Source organism: Mastacembelus armatus, chromosome 4 (assembly GCF_900324485.2).
Source record: "Mastacembelus armatus chromosome 4, fMasArm1.2, whole genome shotgun sequence".
Taxonomy (NCBI): domain Eukaryota; kingdom Metazoa; phylum Chordata; class Actinopteri; order Synbranchiformes; family Mastacembelidae; genus Mastacembelus; species Mastacembelus armatus.
Genome location: NC_046636.1, coordinates 18966515 through 18986423, shown reverse-complemented (window position 1 = coordinate 18986423; position 19909 = coordinate 18966515). Strand labels below are relative to the sequence as shown.

The 19909-nt window shown below is 39.2% G+C and overlaps 1 protein-coding gene across 4 annotated transcripts in view; it reads right to left on the bottom strand.

The window, feature by feature from the left end:
• Window positions 1-1697: 1697 nt before the first annotated feature.
• Window positions 1698-19909, bottom strand: part of ryk (receptor like tyrosine kinase) — a 34976-nt gene continuing 16764 nt past the window's right edge. For 2 of the 4 annotated variants that reach the window (XM_026305331.1, XM_026305332.1), the window contains exons 8-16: window positions 18170-18253; window positions 16089-16214; window positions 11572-11658; window positions 10622-10691; window positions 9305-9437; window positions 7097-7206; window positions 6799-6958; window positions 5347-5483; window positions 1698-2963 (exon numbers count right to left, since the gene is read on the bottom strand). In XM_026305331.1, coding sequence (XP_026161116.1) covers window positions 2852-2963; window positions 5347-5483; window positions 6799-6958; window positions 7097-7206; window positions 9305-9437; window positions 10622-10691; window positions 11572-11658; window positions 16089-16214; window positions 18170-18253 — 1019 coding nt within the window. In that variant the 3' untranslated portion in view covers window positions 1698-2851. Of the gene's footprint in view, window positions 2964-4642; window positions 4788-5346; window positions 5484-6798; window positions 6959-7096; window positions 7207-9304; window positions 9438-10621; window positions 10692-11571; window positions 11659-16088; window positions 16215-18169; window positions 18254-19909 lie in introns of those variants that run through there. The other 2 variants (XM_026305334.1, XM_026305333.1) reach the window with 2 other exon arrangements.

Sequence of the window (19909 nt, the reverse complement as noted above, 5' to 3'; positions counted from 1 at the left end):
ATACATGAAATGATCAGAGACTGCATTGGTTGGTCTGGTTGAGCCAGTTCTTTTCTCTCATTTCTTTTACTGAGGCCAGACATCTGTTTCCACATTGAATGTCTGACATCCTCTATCAGTTTGGGTACTAGTGTCTGCAAACTAAGGCCTTCGGTAGGTCTAAACAACATCACTGCATATTTACTGTATACATTTTGTTTTGCAAGGTCTTATGAAGTATTTTAGCAGCTTTTGTAGTGCATCGTTTCTGCTACAGTGTATTTGCTCTGATACAATGTTGATATGGGTTTCATACATACCATATACAATAAATTAATATCAATATATTTCATAACCATCTGATTGGTCAGATAAATGGGTTTCTAACCAACAGAGACCAGAGCTGATCTCTGGTAGTTACAATACTTACAGCACATGAAGTCTGTGTGCACAATGACATTATGCTTCAACCAATCAAAAGTGAGTACATGTGACTACAGGAAATAATAGGAACACCAGATGTAAATGTACTTAAACTTCAAGGAAACTGAATGACAATAACAAAAGGCAGATCCAAACATGAGTCAAGCTGAGCTGAAACCAGATTGGAAGCTCTACAGGAGAAAATACATCTATTTAAATAAATGGCTCCAAGTGGGAATAGGGGCTGTTCCAAATAGCAGGTTTTTAGTCATCTGGACACGTTTTCTGAATAAAACCCAGAAACCTCCTCAAACCTTAAACTCGGAGTGCTGCTGTGAATTTACTTTGCAAACTTCTGCAGAGTAAATCCTACAGTATTGTGACACCACAGTCTGGTAATGAGTATGTACATTTACTCAACATGTGTTGCGGCTGCATTGCATTATGCTCTATTATGACTGCTGGCGGTGAGGAAATTGTACAACTGACACAGGTTCTTTTGACTGTGACGAACCGAAACCCGACAGTGACTGATGGTATTTTGAAAGTATGTCATCTTCAAATGATGTTTGGAAATATGACAACCTGGCTTCACGTCACTGTTTATCCAAAGAAATCAGAACACTGCTCAGGTAGAAACTACAACCACCAAAAATGTAAACGTGAACAATGAATTCTTGTCAATCATGAATTCTTGTCAATAATCAAAGCAATTTAAACTTCCTGCAGCAGACTTACTGCAGATGCAATGCCTACGGGCCATAAATTTAACTGACAGCATGTAAGGACGAGGACTTGTTAAGCAAGGAATTTTAGGATTCTGCACAAATTAGATTTTACATAACTTTCCATTGCAACATAACCAAAAGTGCAGTGTTCATTTGACATCAACTTTAGCCTAAAGCTAAAGAGACAAAACAAAAGCAAGTTGTGCAAAGTAATGAAAGTAAGAAAAGCAAGGATCCTTAGCTCTGCTCTTCCAAGTATTACAGACTAGTGGTAATACAAACCTGTGAGCACAGTTGTAGCTAAATTCCTTTACTCATTTAGCTCTTTTTTTATCCCCTATCAACAAGTGCATGGTTGCAATAATTGAACATTACGGGGATCACTGTGGTTTAAGGTAGAACAGAAAAACATTCTTGTACCAAAACAAAAGCTTCCGCCGTGGCTTGTGTTGGCACAAAAATAAAAAACAATGTAGTAACAGGTAATCAGATCTAAATCTAGGCTAAGTGCTTTTGTTTCAAATTTAACACTATATGCTGGGCAACAAAGATAATGGCATACTAATGTACATTTAAAAGATTCCATTTAATTTGTGGATATGAATTTGGGAAGCAGTTTACAACCTTAACTCAACATGCAGTGACCATAAAGACACATCACAAAGATGTTACAGGAGAATAAGATTAAACCAAGCAGTTTTGTATGTTCACAGTGATTAGTAGCATTGTAGTTACTCAGGAAAATCTGTCAAAAAGCCCTGTGAAGGCCTGTGTTCTGACACAGAACAATCAAGCATATGAAAAAGACAGTATAGCATAAACCTGTTCGAAGGTTTTGATAATGGAAAGAAGATGTACAAAATAAGATGGTGGTGGCATTCAAATAACAGCGTCCAAAAATTCACTCCAGGTGTTGTTTAAAAATCAAGTTTCCATATTCAGCTTTGCAGTGTTGATACTGCATGAGCAGCGGTGTCCACACGTCTCATACACAGCTGACATTAAAACAAAAAAAAAAAAAAACAGCTACGTCATCTCCGCTGACGGCTGGCAGTCAGAAGACAAGATAACTTATCTGTGGCACAGTTATTAGTGTCATCCAGCGGAATTGGTGTACCATTTGAGCTCCAGAAAAATCATCTCAACACAGCTCTGGTTTCCAAGAGGCCTCTCGTACCACGCCCGAGTGAAGCAGCATGCTTGTGAATATGCTTATATACACGAATGAAGCCTCTAAGTCTACTTTGGTACCTAAATCATTTTGTTCTCTCATCCAAACATCATCTATAATTTACAGTTTTACTAAGTCATGTCTTTAAAACCAGGTTGTCAGACACTTTTTAAAGTTTTTTTTTTTTTTTTTTTAAATTGTTCCATGGCACAAAAATGTCCATAAATGTTGGTGTGCTGTACAGATGAGGACACCTTTCCATTATTCCAGTCCTCTTGGTAAGTGGAGAGCAATGTAATTGCCGTTTCTAGACAGTTTCAAACCATAGGAAACAATATTCAACAAAGAATCGTTTTACTTTGCTATGGTGTAAATAGGTAATTCAGCTATATAAAAACTCTAGGAGACTGTACAAAATAAAATCATCAGGCGCAAGTCTGCTTTTTCATCTGATAAGGCACAATTTCATACTTATATTTCATATGAATAGTGTCCAACAGCTTTTTAGTGTAGCTGTTCTTGGGGTGGGGGGTGGGGGACAAACTTGTTTTCACACATAAGCACCCAGTGCTGCGTGAAACTCTGTGAGACACTGAACAAGCTGCTGAAACTTGGGCCGCTCCTCTGGGTCCAGGGCCCAGCAACAAGCCATCACTGCAAACCTGCAACACAGACAGAACAAAAAAAAACAAGACTGGTCAAGGTCAACAACAAATATCAGGATAATCACGAGTGTTTCACAATACAGAGACAAAGACCTGGAGGTCATCAAACTCAAGGCCTATTATTATATTAATTACAAAGTACACCCTTTTGATAGTACACCTTCACTGACAATATGGATTGTATTGTTGTATAACAGGAGCTGCAACTCTGATAGAAGTGAATGAGATCTAATCACCTCTTAATCAATACATGGCCCTAAATATCTAGAAAAGGAAATGTTCACTTCACCAAAGGAAACCATGTTCAGTTATTTAACAGATCAGAGGTCATCATTCTCTTCTTATAGTGCTTTATAATGTTTCAATTTCAGTGCTCTTAGACAGATGGTAGCTGGTATTGGTAGTGTAATAAACTTAAAACCAATGTAAACCCATTAAAAAGGGAGCAAGGAAATAAAAGCACTGATGATGGACTTAGTGTCTCTGAAGCTTAGACATATGCAGATTTTAGTGGTATTCCTTAAATAAAAAGATTAGACAGGCACCCAGGAGGCAGTCTGACTGACAGCTGTGCATCATTGATGTAACAGTGGAAAAGAATCCCATGGTTCTGACTAATATGCACAAGCAGTAGCATATGAAATGAAAATAAAAAATTATTATATGACAAAGAAATTAGTGTTTTTGACCTGTGGGCTGTCGTTCAGACATAATGCAAGATCTTTAGGCGCACTCTACCCAGTCGTCCACTGCGGCCATAATTTGAGCCAAGAAAAACCCTGTTATTATCCAGTGAAAGTGACGGCTTTGTTGGAAGCTTGATAGTGAGGAAACAGGCTCGTTGATGATAATGCTATGGTGGGAAAACGACGCCCGTTCCTTCTTATTGACAGTTGCAGGATGTTGATAAGCTTCACATTAATCAACTCCAGTAGCTTGCAGATTCAGTTTTACTCTGCTCCAGTACTACTTAAACCATGTGGCACTAACGCCAGACTACAATTCCAGCTCAACAGTACACATGCATTGCCACAATGTCAACAAAAACTGTAATAAAGGTTCTCATCCAGCTACGAAAACATGTGAAACTGGAACTGGAGAGGATACTTAACTCCATAATGTTGAATACTGCCATTTTGTTCATCCATCATCCATCCATTATCTATACCCATCCATATATCCATCTATCATCTATGGCTGCTTATATGGCTGCTTATTCCTATTTATGGTCACAGGGTCTACTAGAGTCTATCCCAGCACTCTTTGGGTAAGAGGCAGGGGTACACCCTGGACAAGTCACCAGTGCCATTTAGTTCAGTTGAAATAAATATAAGCAAAATATAATTTTGAATGGAGGTGGACTTAACATTTCTTGTAATAGTATATTGACTGCAGTTAATGTGAAATAATTCTTCTGATAATATCTGCTTTATTGAGCCTTGATTGCTTTCTAGTTGTCATCTGCCAAGGTGTTGTAGAGCCTGATGACAGTGGGGATGACAGTAAGGTGAGTTCACTGCAGCTGCTTCTCTGCTCCATCGTGATGTTTGCGAAGGGAATGATCAGTGTATTCCAGGATGGCCTCAGCCTTTTTCTGTCTGCAACTCTCCACCACAGCCTCCAGTCACTGAACCTGTTTGTCCAGCTGCCTTCCATCCTTCTGTTTTATGCTGCCTCCCCAGCAGACTGCAGCATTAAACAGCACACTGGCTACCATAGTTTGGTAAAACTAGCACCTTCCTGCAGATGTCTAAGGACGAGGAGGAGGAAATGAAGGAGGAGACGTAGGTAGTCCCATGCAAGGACAGCTGTTACATGACACTGAGAAAGAATGAGAGGGTATAGCTGTATAGGCTGGGGAAGAAAGTACATTTGCTGCAGTGTTAAACCTACTGAAGAACTTATTGAGTTCACTGGCTCTGTCCACATCACCCACTGGTGCCCAGTTGTTCTTTGTTTGTATCCAGTGAAGTATCCAGTTAATTTCCCTCGTTTTGTCTATTCCCCTCCATTCTTGATGGTATACTAAATGCAATGGTTGTTTCACCTCTACTTCCGATCTTACTTTTCTCATCACATATACAGACAAAAACAGCATAAAAACACATTATTTACACAATATTTAGTAAAACTTTAAGGAACTTTAAATATGTGGTGCTCTACAGTTTTCAGTGGGGGGTATGGCAGACACTGGTCAAGGCATTTCTAATGTGGCAAAACTATACTAAACTGAGCTTTAGCTGGTAATTAAGTAGCAGCTTAAATATTGTCCATCTCTAGCACAAGCATTGTTTTTAAAGAAATCAATCAATTAATTAGAAATGGAAAATGTAGCATTTGTATTTGCATGTTTGTGTGTGTGCCCTGTAAATTCACATACAGTTCATCTGGACAGTTGATCGGCTGTGCTATTCTGTACCCATCCTTCAGATAGGCTGACATCTCAAAAGGGTCAATGTCGACGTAGGGGGTCTGACCCAGAGTCATCAGTTCCCACAGCGTCACTCCAAAGGCCCACTGTAAAAAAAAAAAAACAACAACAAAAAAAAAAAACACAGCACATGATGAACACAGAGGCCATTGTGTAATACTCCTGTACAACACCTTCAAAATATATAATCAGCAGAAACTGTTGTTTTTAACATGTTATCATCTAACAGGATAAACAGATCCTACATTTGTATCCATGAAAGCCTGTGACGCATGCTTGCATTCAGATGCAAAACGTTCAACAGGAACAATGCCAAAGGTTCTGTTAAAAGAAACATTAGGGTGGCTGTGACGGAGACTGAGGGTTCAAGCTCCCATTTTCAGCAAGGGTCCACAGTGTACGCGTTGTTGGCTAAACCTTCACTGTGACCTCCCATTAAGTAGTAAGGACGAGGCAGTTCCCGTCATGTTAACCAGCGTCACTCAGAATTAACACTTATTTAAGGTTACTCTTTAAAATGAAAGGTGCTATAGTAGATGCTGACCCTAAATTTTAGAATTTAGAAATCGTGCTAATTCAAAGTCAGTGTCAGCTGTTACTAACCTGACAGTGGCATATGAACAGTGTACGCCAAATTGCCAGTGTGTCATAACCTTTAATGGGGTGACAGGACCATTAAAGGAAGGGAAGGGAGTGATTGAGTGCAGAGGTTACGATGATGGGAGGGCATCACAGAGAAAAAAATGTGTTGTACAGTGAACCATGCTACGTCCCAACCAGACTACTCCCAACATTCCCAAAAAGGTCTAGACATGCCAATAGTCAGTCTCTCATTCTGTTCAGCTTGTGCGTAACCACTAACATAAGGGTATGGAGAATTTATGTGTGATGCATTGAGGATGCCACACAGCTCTATGCGCACGTCTGGACTTCTCTTAAAGTGTAGCTGGGTGTTAATAGCAGACGTCTGTTCACTGTAAGTGCCAGGGACCAGGGTGAGTGCCATGAAGTAGTGTGACCATAAGAGGAATGTTGAGGGGTGGGGGCCTATCTGGCTGGTCTCTGAGTGGTGTCTCTAAGGATTTGTTAAGGTTCCCGGACTATCTGCCTCGCCCAATCTGTTATCCTGAAACAGGAAACAGTGAAGAGCCAAAGACACTTGGAGCACACACCTCTCTTTCCTTCCCTACCTTCCTTCTTACCTTGGTGAAGTGTCTAAGAATGGCTCAAATACAATTGGTGCCACTTCCTTGCTCCACCAACTCTGCATCATGCAAATACCATATCTATTGAAAACCCTCAGGAGACAGGAAAAGTAACTTTTTTGTACTGCCCACAGACATAGACTTGCACAGTTGAACTGCAAGAAGTAAACTGTATATCTGTTACAGCATTTCTTACCACATCACTCGCACTGGAGAAGTCATTGTTGAGCAAGCTTTCCAGTGCCATCCAGCGAACGGGCCGGTTCTCATTATCCCCCAGACAGTGGTAATCCATGGGAAACAGGTCTCGAGCGAGAGCATTGTCTGTAATCTTCACCTGCATGTTGTCGTCAATGCTGTCAGAGGGAGACAGGACTGAAAAGTCACGTCTTTGTTTTTTTTAGTAATTACATTCCAAGCCAAATCACCTGAAAGCCACAGGGAAGAACTGAGCACAAATGGCAACAGGTACAAGCCAGGTCAGGGACACTTACACACAATTCCTGGCAGCGAGGTCTTTGTGTATGACCTCCCTGCGAGCCAGATAGCTCATTCCACATGCAATCTGGATGGCCATATAAACCAGGTCTTGTTGAGAGATGGCCTGAAAGGAAATGAGGGTTGTAGTTGAGAAGCACAGGAAGGAAAAACAAAAAAATAGGGAGCAGTGACAGGAGACCACAGCTGACATGACTTTACTGTGGTGAAATTGGTCTTCTGTGTCAAATTGTTCTGGTTTCCTTTAAAATAGAACATAGTGAAACTTGGGTCAAAGATGGGAGTTAAATACACAGACTATTTTGGTCTTTCAAAAGTGTAAGGCTAGTCAACTGAAAAACTTGTTTAAACTAATATGGGTGTCCTATGGAACACATTTCTTAAAAAATAAAAACACCTTTTAAAGACAGTTGGTTATACAATTAAATGCAGGACATTTGTGTTTTTAGCCCCTGCCATATTGCTTAAGTCGTTCTCTTGTGCCAACAGCAGGCTGATGTTTTTGGCTTTTAGACAACATAGACAACTATTTGAAGGATTGCCATGACATTTGGTCCAGCTCTATTGTGACAAGGCAATTAATCCTACTGACCTGATGACCCCTTGACTTTTCTATTGGTTCACGTTTGTAGTTTTCAGTGACACTTAACTGTTGCACAGGTTTTCATGACATTTTGTCATTTGTCACATTCAAGTTTCCCTAATGATCAACTTGATCAACTTTTCCTCTAGTGCCATTAGCAAGCACTTTCTGTTTAGTGCTAAATTAGCATATGTTATCATGCTGAAGTTTAGCACGCTAAAATGTTAAACTAAGGTGTGAACGGTACACATACATGCTAAACATCAGCGTGTTAACATTGACATGCCAAAGTTCAGCCTCACAGTGGTGCTAGTGCAGCTGTAGACTCATTTCTCCTTTAGCAGCTCCTTTAGCAGAGAAATGTAAAATGACTTTTTTAACACTGTTTAATAACTTTGTACGCAAAGAAGGGAAACAATCCGACTGATGTGACTCACAAAATCTCGCACTCAGAGATTTGTGTCTGACCCTGGAGGAAGTTGTTTTGTACTTGGAGTTCTGAAGCACCTCTAGACATTGGCTCGAGCAGCAGTCGTTTCTGAGAGAAGACTAAATACCTTGAGCAGCTCCTTATTCTGGACTATATATAAACATACTAAATACCTTCAAAGTCTATTTTGCCTTCGAGAGAGTTCCTGAACTATAGTATACATTACATTCTTATCTCTATGTATCTGGATCTTGCACAGGCAGCTGTATGAACCCAGCCTCAGACGCACAATGCAGAATTTTTTAAAAAAATCTTATCTGACAGCATACAGTAAAACAACAAAGTCTTAGCAACCAATGGACAGTGATAAGAACACTTTGTCAAAAATTCAATGTGTGTAGCTGGTAGCAAAATTAAGCACCATGCAATTTGCTGTCAGTGGAAAACTGACAACTGTGGAAAAGGTCAACACTCAACACCTTTCTCACACTCTACTGTGCGAACCAGATGTTCACTTTTAGAATGAATAGTACACTGCAGTGTTGTGCTCCTTTTTCCCCAGAAGTGTATCTAGTCCATACTGATACATATCAGATTTACAGCTTGATGTTTTATAGCACCAGCACTACTTAATGACTAAGTCTTTCTCTAACAATTGCCAAAACTACATAATGAAATTTTTGAGAACGAAAGTTCTGATGTGTTACCTGAAACTTTACAAAGGCGTTCTGATTAGTGCAAATGGCTGGCAAGCTTCATCTTGTGATTGCAAAGTGTTTGCTACATCTTTATTTTGGAGGTGATTGATTGGTTGGATCTTTGCAGCGGCTTTGCCAAGCACATCAAAGACTCCCTGGGGTTAACCTGTACAAAAGCTTGATTGTCTTTACATGGCGGATAAAAATCTCTGCCCTGAGCACTGACTTCATGACTCTATTAACAGTCATTCTAATAACAGTGTAAACAGTAGTTACTGGTAGGTGCTACTTTGCGTTGATTGTTGCAAACATACAAAAAGCTCTTTCAGCTTTGACAGTGGAAGAGAATCTGGATGTTGCTCCAATATGGGGGATTTATTTGAATAATAAAAAATGTAATGCAATTCTATATATGGTTTGGATTAATATATATCTTGGTAGTGCAATAAGTGACTCATGTTTAAAGAAAATGTATGCTTGGTTGAAGACTGACCTGTGGGTTGTTAGCCTCAGCTAGCTTGCACTGACGCAGGAACAGCTTTAGATTACCCCAAGCCATGAAAGGCAACAGCACCATGGGCTTTTCTCCATCCTCTGTACACACATGACTTATGGGCAACAGATTTCTGAAAATAGAGAAAGACCAACTGAGGAAACAAAACAGCGTGTGACCCTTACCTATACTCTTTATAAAGGTGTTTAGAAGTTAAAGGGGTTTATGGAATTGAGGGTTATCTAAACACCTGCCAAACTGTGGAAGAGGAAGTTTCAGTTAACATCAACTTGCTAACCTCTAAGAAAAGCAAACAGACAATTGTGCCCACATACGTACAGTGAAATGTCAAGTCTCCTAACAATTTCAGGGCTACTGTAATATTTAACTACACTCAATGCATTCATCTTAACTGGAATCAGATATACAAGAAATAAATGACAGTAGTACAGAAAATGAGCTACAGTGGAATGTGCTAATGTTACATTTACTTGTCTGTGAAGATTCTCAGTCGTTATCTAGAGGCTGAGTCATAGCGATTAGACTTCTAGTTTTTAGGTTGAAACGTTTCACTACTAAACTAAGTAGTGCTTCGTCAGTCTAAGGGAATGCTGGTATGGAATCTCAAATTTATCATTCATGTTGTTTCACTCCACCCCTAGCCTAACTAGGCTCTGTAGGTGAACTATGTAAATGGGATGAGAGTAGTTAGACCCACACTCCTGAGTTGGGTCCACTTCACACCTGGCCTGGCCTGAGTAGGCCCGATAGGTAACGTGAGCAGAGGTGAGGTTCGTTAGGATCTGATGGTAGACTCATGTGACCATCTGAGCCACAAACTGGGTGTAAAGTGTGTTCTCCCTGCTAGACATTTAATGTGTTCCGTAACTTCCTCAGAATAGATGAGGCTACTCGGATGAGTAGTGAAATGTTTCGGCCGAAAAACTAGAAGTCCAGTTGCCATGACTCAACCTCTAGATGTTACATTTACTGTATGTTGGAAAATATGTTGTGTCTCCTCCATAGTCTATGTGCTCTATGTGCAAAAATGTGGTCTTCTTTCGTCAGTGCCAAGTCATTTAAAAGATGACCACAGGAACTGCTCTGACGGAGCGCCGTGGTTGTTTAAAGAGAAAAACAGATTTTTTTTTTACTGCTATTTAAACAACAAACTGTTGCAAAAGTGAACACGGACGATGGAGAAACCAACATATGTCTGTAACACTGGTACAGGTTATTACTGTGCTTTGGTGTGACAATGGCCTAGATACAAAACAGCTTCTTAAAGTACTTTTCAATAAAAGAAAAGCAAACTACCTATGATGAAGTCCGCGAAGTTTGCAACTTTCAGTCAACATCATGGTCACCTGCACCTCAGATGCATGATCTGAAAAGGGAGACAGAATCTGATTTAAAGAAAAGACAGCGTCCTTGTAATGGCCACACCATGCAGGAGCAGTTGGAAAGATAAGGATACATTTACCCTGTGACCCTATGTAGTGTTTGATTTTTTTTTTTTTGTTTGTTTTTGTTTTCCTGCACAGGTCTCTCTGCCTGTTCGCCCGCCAGTCATTTCTAGTGGAAAACTGACTTGTGCCAATTTTTAATCTGTGTATGCAGCTTTGCCATCGTCTGGTACTTATGGAAAGCAGCATTGTTCCTTTCCCAAAGGGCATGAGGAGGAAGTAAAGCGCTTAACAAAGTCAAAACTGGCATGAGGATATTGTGGTATCCACCCCTCCCTGAGTAAACATGAGAGAATGGAGAGGTCAGAAGTCAGCTGGCAAAGGAAGCTGACACATGCCGCTAACAAAGAACTTGACAGTCACAAATAAGGGTAGCCTTTCACTGACGTGCAAACCTTGGAGCATGAGTAAGACTCGTAATTAATTTACTGTCAGACTTACAAGCCTGCTTACTGGATTAAAACCAGGTACTGCCTTGTGCGGAAACCATTAGTAAAGTACCTAATATTTCTGATAGGCAGAGTTGACATCCTACAGTGCATGCCAAAAATTTCACAATGTCTGAACTGTTAAGATTCAGTCCAGTGACCTTTGCCATTCATCTCTCATCTGGCCTTACAGCCATGCTTTGGTCTAGTAATGCTCATTGAGGATTAACTTATTACCATTAGAAAACCCACAGTGAGTTGCTCATTAAAATGAGAGATGGTACGCTTACAACGCATTAGACTTGACAGTATTTTAATTTATTTGACAGCTCTGCATTCAGCGCATGTATTATGGCAAGGCTAAAGCACATACCTTTCACTGTCTTCACAAAGACCTGTTTTTCCTTGCTGGGGTCCTTTTCATCCAGCAACACACCGTGGAAGATGCGGCCAAATGTGCCTGTAAAAGACAAAACCACAGGGTTTATGTGAGGAAAAGGGCAGCAGAGAGACAGCCGGAGGCAACACATTCAAAGATTGAAATGTCACCTCGCTCACTAGTTTCCACGCTTGGCTGATCTGTGGACAGAGGTCGACAGGCTTCTGCTTAAAATCTTTCTTAATGGGATTAGGCAGTTTTGGCTCTTGTCTCACTGCCATGAGCCAAAACGAGCAATTCAACAGAGCTCAAAGGAGCTTTCATTGCGAAGAACGATTCAGTAATATATACGACAAGGAAAGGCTAAGTGAACACTTTCATCATCTCCTTTGTCTAAACTGTCACTCTGTTGCTCTAGGACTTCACTGAGGTAAAATGCCATTTAAGAACATAAACTATCAACATAAACTTAGCACAAAATCTGAGCCCTAAGGCTGACTATGCCTTATATTTCAACAGGATGAAAGACGAAGCATAACAACAGGGTTAGTGTTTAACTGTCTCTCTGCTGCCCCTTTCATGCCTGTCTAGACCTGCTGGCTCCCAGAACACAACTCCACTCAGAGTTCACCCCACCTCTGAAACAAGTATGTCTTGTAGTTGTTGGTTCTTACTTATATCCCTTGTTTTTAATATCTCTTTTGCATTTGCTGTTATTTTGTATGGAGGCTTGGACAGTGTGGATAGCTACCCATGTTCGTCAAGACAAGAAGTTAGATGGGTACACCAATTACATCCATAAAGGATGAACAGTGTCAAAGAACTGTTCATGCAAAGACCTGTTCGATTAACACAACCTAACAAAGTACACACACTCGCAATCTACAAAATCTAGTCACACCTATAGCGAGTAAGATAAAACACAGAGTAGGCAACTAATTGGATTTCTCTAACTAATTGGATTTCTCTAACAAAACAGAACTGAAAAGCTACTGATCAACCCAACATAGAGGCCATGTGTGTTTGACACACAAGATATATTGTTGATAAAAGCAGAAATACATCTTAATCAAGCAAATTATGGCCAAGTAAGAGCAGTGTCAGCTCAGGGCTAGCTTAGCAAGGCTAATGGGGCTCTGAAAACCATTATTTCCAGTGGCTCGTGTCGCGCCACGACAGTTTACCGAACTCTCAACATATGCGTGGTCAAAGTTTAAACTAGCACACTGTGTATAGCCAGAAATGAGGCAACCAGCTGAGCACAGAAATCAAAATGGAGGAACGTCTGCTATTGTGTGTGTCTGAATTCCCTGAATTGTACAGCACCTCCACGCATTCATTGTATGACCTTTTCATATAGGGCTCTACAGAATAAAACCTGTCTCCCAAAAAACTAATTTCCACTGAAGTTTGCATATCAAGTGTCTTTTAACAGGGGCTGTATGGGTCAGACAGATTTCAGTTGCTGACTGGGAGTCGGGGATAAACAACCAAATTTAGTCTCACTAGAAATTTTGAGAACTCCATTTATTTTGTTCTCAACTAAGAAGCCAGCTCAGTGTAAACATTATTGTGCGTGTCACATTCTGTCTGAAAGGGCCTTAAGGGTCCACTTTAGCAGCTCTGGGTGTACATGCTTCGTAAATGCTTTGTTGATGTTAATGAACTGATATTTAGCAGGTATACTGTCCTTTGGGAGCCATGAATGTCTACACAAATTCTCATTGTAAAATATGAAATAGTTGTTGATATATTTCAGTCTGCACCAAAATGATGGACAGACTAAGTGCCATTGCCATCACTATCACATTTAACCCACATTTAACCCTAACCCAACATCACTATCAAGGAAAAAATATATATAAGACTGAGTAAGACTGAGTAAGACTGAGGAGTTCAGTTTTAGCTTTTATATTGAAACTGGTAACAGTTTCCAATAAGTGCAAAATAATTTGAGCAGGTTCAATTTCAAGACAGAAGCAATGACCATAAACCAGTGAAAGCCTGCATGTGACATTTACAAACAGAACACCCACACTTTTCTCCTCCACTGTGTTGTATTCACCCTTGGGTAACTATTACATCATTCACACAGCCACACTAAACCCCAGTGTGGGCAAACCTCCAGAAAGTGAAGTACAGTCTTGTTCAGTACCATCATGACCATGACAGTGCTGAATTGCCTCCAAAAGCATCCCGTGTCGACAGCAAAGACCGCTCAAGTGAAACTGAAGCCCAAATAGTTGCGCTCATCTTTGATATACAGCCAAAGGGAAAGACTCAGAAACTCAAGTGTCTAAAGCTTTCTGTCAATATGTGATATACCTCAGGAGGAACAAAAATTTGCTATTTTAGGTTCATGGCAGGTTTTCACTGACACTGATTTGATGAGGCATGCTCATATTTTGCAGGAAAAACATTTATGTTAATGGGCCTCTTTCACCACAGACACATACAATATATAAAGATGATGATAGTGACACATACAAATGTCGAAGCACAAACATTAAGGAAATGTGCTGCAAATTCAAAAGCACGCATAAAAATGTAGTCCAATATATACTGAGTAGTGATGGCGCAGGACACAACAATCTACATAATATATTATAGTACATTAATTTGTCTCTGCACCCCACAAAAGAAAAAGAACAAAATTCAGTTTTTCCGAAGATGGAAAATTCTTGTAGTTTGCCAACTTTATTCAAACACTCCATTGTGTACTTTCTGGCTTCTGCATAGTTTTTGCCTTGTCAGAATAGAGAACATGATGTTTATGTTTGGAAACATCTTAATTTTCTAGATTTAAAATCTGAATAATCATGAATGCCACATGTCCAAAAGCTGCTGGTGGAGCCTTATATCAGGAAAAGCCAATAGTGAGAAGATTCTTCATGAATTACTATTCTTCATGATGACTTAAGCATGTGTCCTGTACTGTAAAAGTATAATGTCTACAGGCGCTTTCAGACCAAACAGTTCTATGCATTCAGTTCTAGGAATTACCCCATTGAGGAACAGACCTGAGAACTACACACCTTAAGGGCCTTTTTTCTCTTCACATTTACACCGCCAGTAGTAACATAAGCTGGCTGATGTTTGCTATAGCGATGTCATTTCTTCACGATATTCAACAACAACGCTAGCAAAAATGTTCACGTTTCATTCTGATCCGTCTAAATCTCTCCCTCTAAATTTTCTTTGTTGCACAGGCAGCCTGGGCTACGGCGTCAGCCTATTTGAGGAGTTTGTTTTTTTATTCATGTAAAACTGCTGTTTATGAAAATAAACTTTTACAAATGTTAGTTGCCAAATGTCTTAATTCAGTATTTGACAAATCAATGTAAACGTACATCTCTCATAGTTCTCATGGTACTGAAAAGTACCTTCTTTGAAGCTGGAGCTAAAAAAAAAAAAGCCCCCTAAAACACTGTTCTAAAAACTATTACAGTTCTTAGTTCCTGTGGTGTCTACAGAAAAATGAGGAACTTCTTGTAAAGGTTCTAAGAACTTCGAAGTTTCATCTGTTCCGGAAACACTTTATACCTGATAAAATGTGTCATCCAATTTAAATACCTCTAACTGTATGAGAATGTTGTCTCTTACCCATTTTACACCTAAGTCTTAAGAAAATCTCAAAAACAACTTATGACTGAGGATCCTTTTATCCACACAAATATGTTAACAGTGATATAAACACATTGCATTCTTAACATTGTTAATGCACGCAAACATATCCCTGGAATCTCTCACTGCTCTTATAAGGATAACACAAAGTATTTATATTTTTAAACAGGAAAATATGCTTAAAATGAACAAAGTTCATCAAGATAGGCTAGGAGTAGAAGATTAGAGCCTCAGATGCCTGGTATGTTTATGGTGATATAAGCACTACACTCATAACATTGTTAATGCACCCAAATATATCCCTGGAATCCTTCACTGCTCTTACAAGAAAATATCTTTTCTTAATATAAAATGAGCAAAGTTCATCAAGATAGTCTAGGAGCAAAAGATTAGGGCTTCATACGCCTGGTAGAACAGACAGCTGAGCCCACGCCTCATGAGAAAAGAACATTTTTAACACTGATAGACCTGTCTTATATTTATATTTCTTATTTTTCACAGGAACGTTTTAACGTTCTTTAGAGAATTATCAAGCAAAATTCTCATAACTTCAATACACAGTAAAAGACATAAAATACGTGTATCGCTGCGACGTCTGTGTATGTCTTTTGTAATATGCAGCGTTGATCACGGTCATTCTGTTCAAACCTCTCTGCCAGGCTGGCACTCAAAACTGCATCTTACAAACACAGCTACATTCCTGAGCAAAGCAAGGGGAAGAAATGTTAACCACACCACATGACACAATCTGTTCTCTTGGCTCTTCAAAGAGCTGCAGATCAGACTATATGAGTTTGTGTTCCACTTTTCAGTCAAGCTCTATAATGATCACACTTCTAAAGACTACAGAAGACTTTTGTGAGGTACGTTTAGAGAGAGACAAATACCTTCATGCAAAACATCTCGCAGTGTGACTCTCTCCCTTGAGATGGCAATGTCTTTCACTTTAGCTTTGGCCTCCATTAGAGTGACACTCCTCAGATCATTTTTCTCTATGCGGAGAGATGGGTAACCTGTGAGGATGGAAAACAGTCACATTAAAGGTACATATGATCCAAATGAAACAGATGAGATTTACACTATAAAGCAACTCGGGGACTTCAGGTGTGCATCATTTTTGACAGATACATTTCAACACAAAGATTTCTACTGAAACACACAGACTCCTGATTTGAATTCAAAGAAATCCAGCAATTATAAGAAGGAGTGAGCAAGACACGCATAGTACCCTATACTTGTTGCATCAAAGCAACTTCATGCAAAGTCCTGTATTACAGAACTTCCATTACATAACCTCCCTATGTACTCACTGTCACAGCGTTCTTAACTCAGATAGAAAAAAAAAAAAAAAAAAAAAGCACACGTACACACACACACGTACACACACACACGTACACACACACACGTACACACACACACGTACACACACACACGTACACACACACACACACACGAACAAACTGTGTAAACACAAACCCCTTTATATCAACACACTCCATGTGTACACAATATGTCAATGATAAGAGATAACACAGTCTAACCCCTGGTGTCTGCTCGCTGCTGGTGTGGACAACTCTGCCAGGCTGAACTGTACAGCTGCTTGGACAGACTGTAGATACAATGGAAAACTCACTGACAAACAACTTCCTGCTAGCCAGTGACAATCAAGCCCCTGATTATGAGATTTATATGTGATACTGTATACAGCAAATCTGAGTTGAATGAATACACAGATGAGATAAGAACAAATGATGGCTTTAATCTCAAAATAAATTGAAAAAGACAATAAAGGTCTTAGACTGAGCCCATTCAGGTTGAAAGATACAGACAACAGGCAAAAGTTAAAAAAAGCTTTGATTAATGGTTTAAATCTCTGCTGTAGCACATAAACTACAGTAGGAAGTAACATAGTACAGATTAATGCTGCCCCCCTGTGTGTCAAACTTTAAGCACCATCTATTTTGAAAAGACTACAGTCACCAAAAAAACTATAAAACACACATGAGGACAAGTATTTATGAGTATAAAAGTATTTATGTTTATTGTGTGCCATTAATACTTTGTCACATTTGTATAACAAAACTACACGTTTCCACTGGAAAAATGAACTGATGGCCCAGATATTCATGGCTGAAGAAGATTTTATAGGTCAGTGCGACAACAGCCTGAAACAGTGGTCCAACAAAATACTAGTGCTACAACTCTATATTACATAATAACTCTGTACAGCACAGTATGTGCAATACACTAATCTTAATAGTATACTGTTTAGCAATTAAATAAACAAGAAGTCAAATACTTGAAGATGTTAACAGGAAATAGTTATGACACCAGATGTTCTGGAGCTGTTCCACTACCTTGGGTATTTTTTTCAAACGTGGGCAGTTTCTCAAATTTCCTCAATTCTGGGACTATGAATGGGGTCACAACAGTTTTTTGTTATTGTTATCATTGATATGAAGTATCACATGAAATTAAACTTAAAATACATAATTTATTTCAATATTTTCAGATTAAGGATGCAATTCTTGTTTTATTATTTAATGCATCTAAAATGTCAGAAAACAGTAAAAACGATGTCAAAGGCACCACTTCCCAAAGCTCATGGTAAACTCTTCATATTATTACATGAGGACATTTGATTTATTGTGATGGAAAACAGAAAACAAGTACCAAATCATCACAATCTAGAAGGAAGGAACCAAGGAATGTAAATGATCAGAATCGTTGCTGATTAATCTACTTTGCATCAACTACTGTTTCAATTTTAATTCATGGCATATTTCTGTGACTTTTCTGTTTAAATTGGTACTTTTGCCCTGCTGTTCATAGTGCCCTTAACTGGCAGCATGAAGTTCAGAAAACATCGGATAAATAATTGTAAAGGTGTTACCATGGTGCACATGACAACAAAGCAGCATTAAGGAGTTCTGGCTCAAGCCATTTCTCACAGCTTCACTGAACTTACTTTTGGTTTCATGAGGGGGAGCACCAAGGTTTTGGAAGGAGGAGGCAGCAAGCTGGAGTATGGGTGCAGAACCAGGGTGATTGTCTGAAGACAATGGGGGAGGGAGTGAAGAGTGGGAGAAAGAAAGAGAGAGCGAGAAGTGGTTTAATGGATAGCACAATAAAATTAAAACATGACCTGAAAGAATGAATGGATGCTTCCTGCAGCTGTAAATTTTCAGCTCAAACAACAATCATCCACCAAACCAGGCATGCTTGCAAGCTGGAGTTGCAAAGGAAAAAAATGGGTGGATGGTGGAGTTAAATAATAACATTTAGCAAAGCATAAGACATTAGGAAAATGCAAGTGGGTCATCTCACAGGAGGTGAGATGTGGGTTGTATCCACAAGAGGGCACTAATGGATCAGACAATGAAAATAAGGCAGAAACAACCACTGGTGTGCTTTCCAAGGCACCACGTGTGGAATGTTACCAGAAAAAACAGACCAAAATAAAATTAAATTAAATTTAAAAAACAAACAAACAAACAAACAAACAATTCTGTTAAAATAAAATAAAAAATAATAATTAAATAATTTTGTAAGTGCCAGACCATAAATTTGTAACAGTCCTAGCAAATGCTGAGATTAAGGATCTGTTTGCAGGCCCCAATTTACCACTATTCACATTAGCATTTAATGTAAACTGCATGTTAATGAATTTAGTTGAGAATGAAAGTTTAATGTTTAAAAATTATTTTAATGGAATCTGGAACACACATTTTGTTCACACTGGACATTGACACATCAGCTGTCTCCAGTGTTTATAAAAATCTAAGCTATCAGACGGCTTTAAGACTGCAAATAGAAAAAAAAAACAAAAAAAAAAACACGTAGCCTTGCTTATCCCAGGGTAAGAAAATCGGCATACCAGCACTTGTAAAGCTCTTTAAGTAATGTGTTATATCTCCTTTGTTTAATCAATACAACTGAAGAGTAACAGAGTGGCCATTTTCTTTTGCTTCCCATTTGTTTGCAAAGCTAAGCCAAAGGGCTGCTGGCTGCAGACTTTCTATGTATATTTAACAGACAGATGTGGCAGAGGTATCAGCCCCTCATCTAACTCTGCACCTGAAAGTGAATAAGAATATTTCCTAAAATGTCAAACTTCTTTTTAAAATTCAACTGTCAATGAAAATTACACAGGCAATGGTAACGGACACACACAATAGTGGTGTATGAACGGTTTACCATATGTAACAGGTACAAGTTATATTATGGTCAAGTATAGTATAAGTTTAAATGGACTACATGATGAGAGCAGGAAAAAAAAAAAAGTCATGTGACTATGACTAATACAGATTTGTATAAAAAGCATGTCTCAATATACATATAACAGTGGATGCTGGGGTAAAAGTAGTGATGCTTTATTAGTGCAACCCTGAATCTTATTTGTGCATTTACACTGCCATTTTATTTCAATGCAAACTTACCCCATAATTATAGAGTGTGTGTCAGCCAAGAGAACAAGAGCTGGGTGAGTAATCCCACTGACACCTAACACCAAAAACTACTAACAAAGACCTTTTACTGGAGGCAGTGTGCTAGAGCTGAGATAGAACTGTCATGCTGGTAAGACATTCAACAGCACAAGCAAGTTAGTTCCAATACTCCGAACGCACATGTAGACAGGTTTTAGGCGTAGCACATTTACATCAATCTAGATCAGTACTCGCCACTTCCTAATTAAAACTGCTTGTAC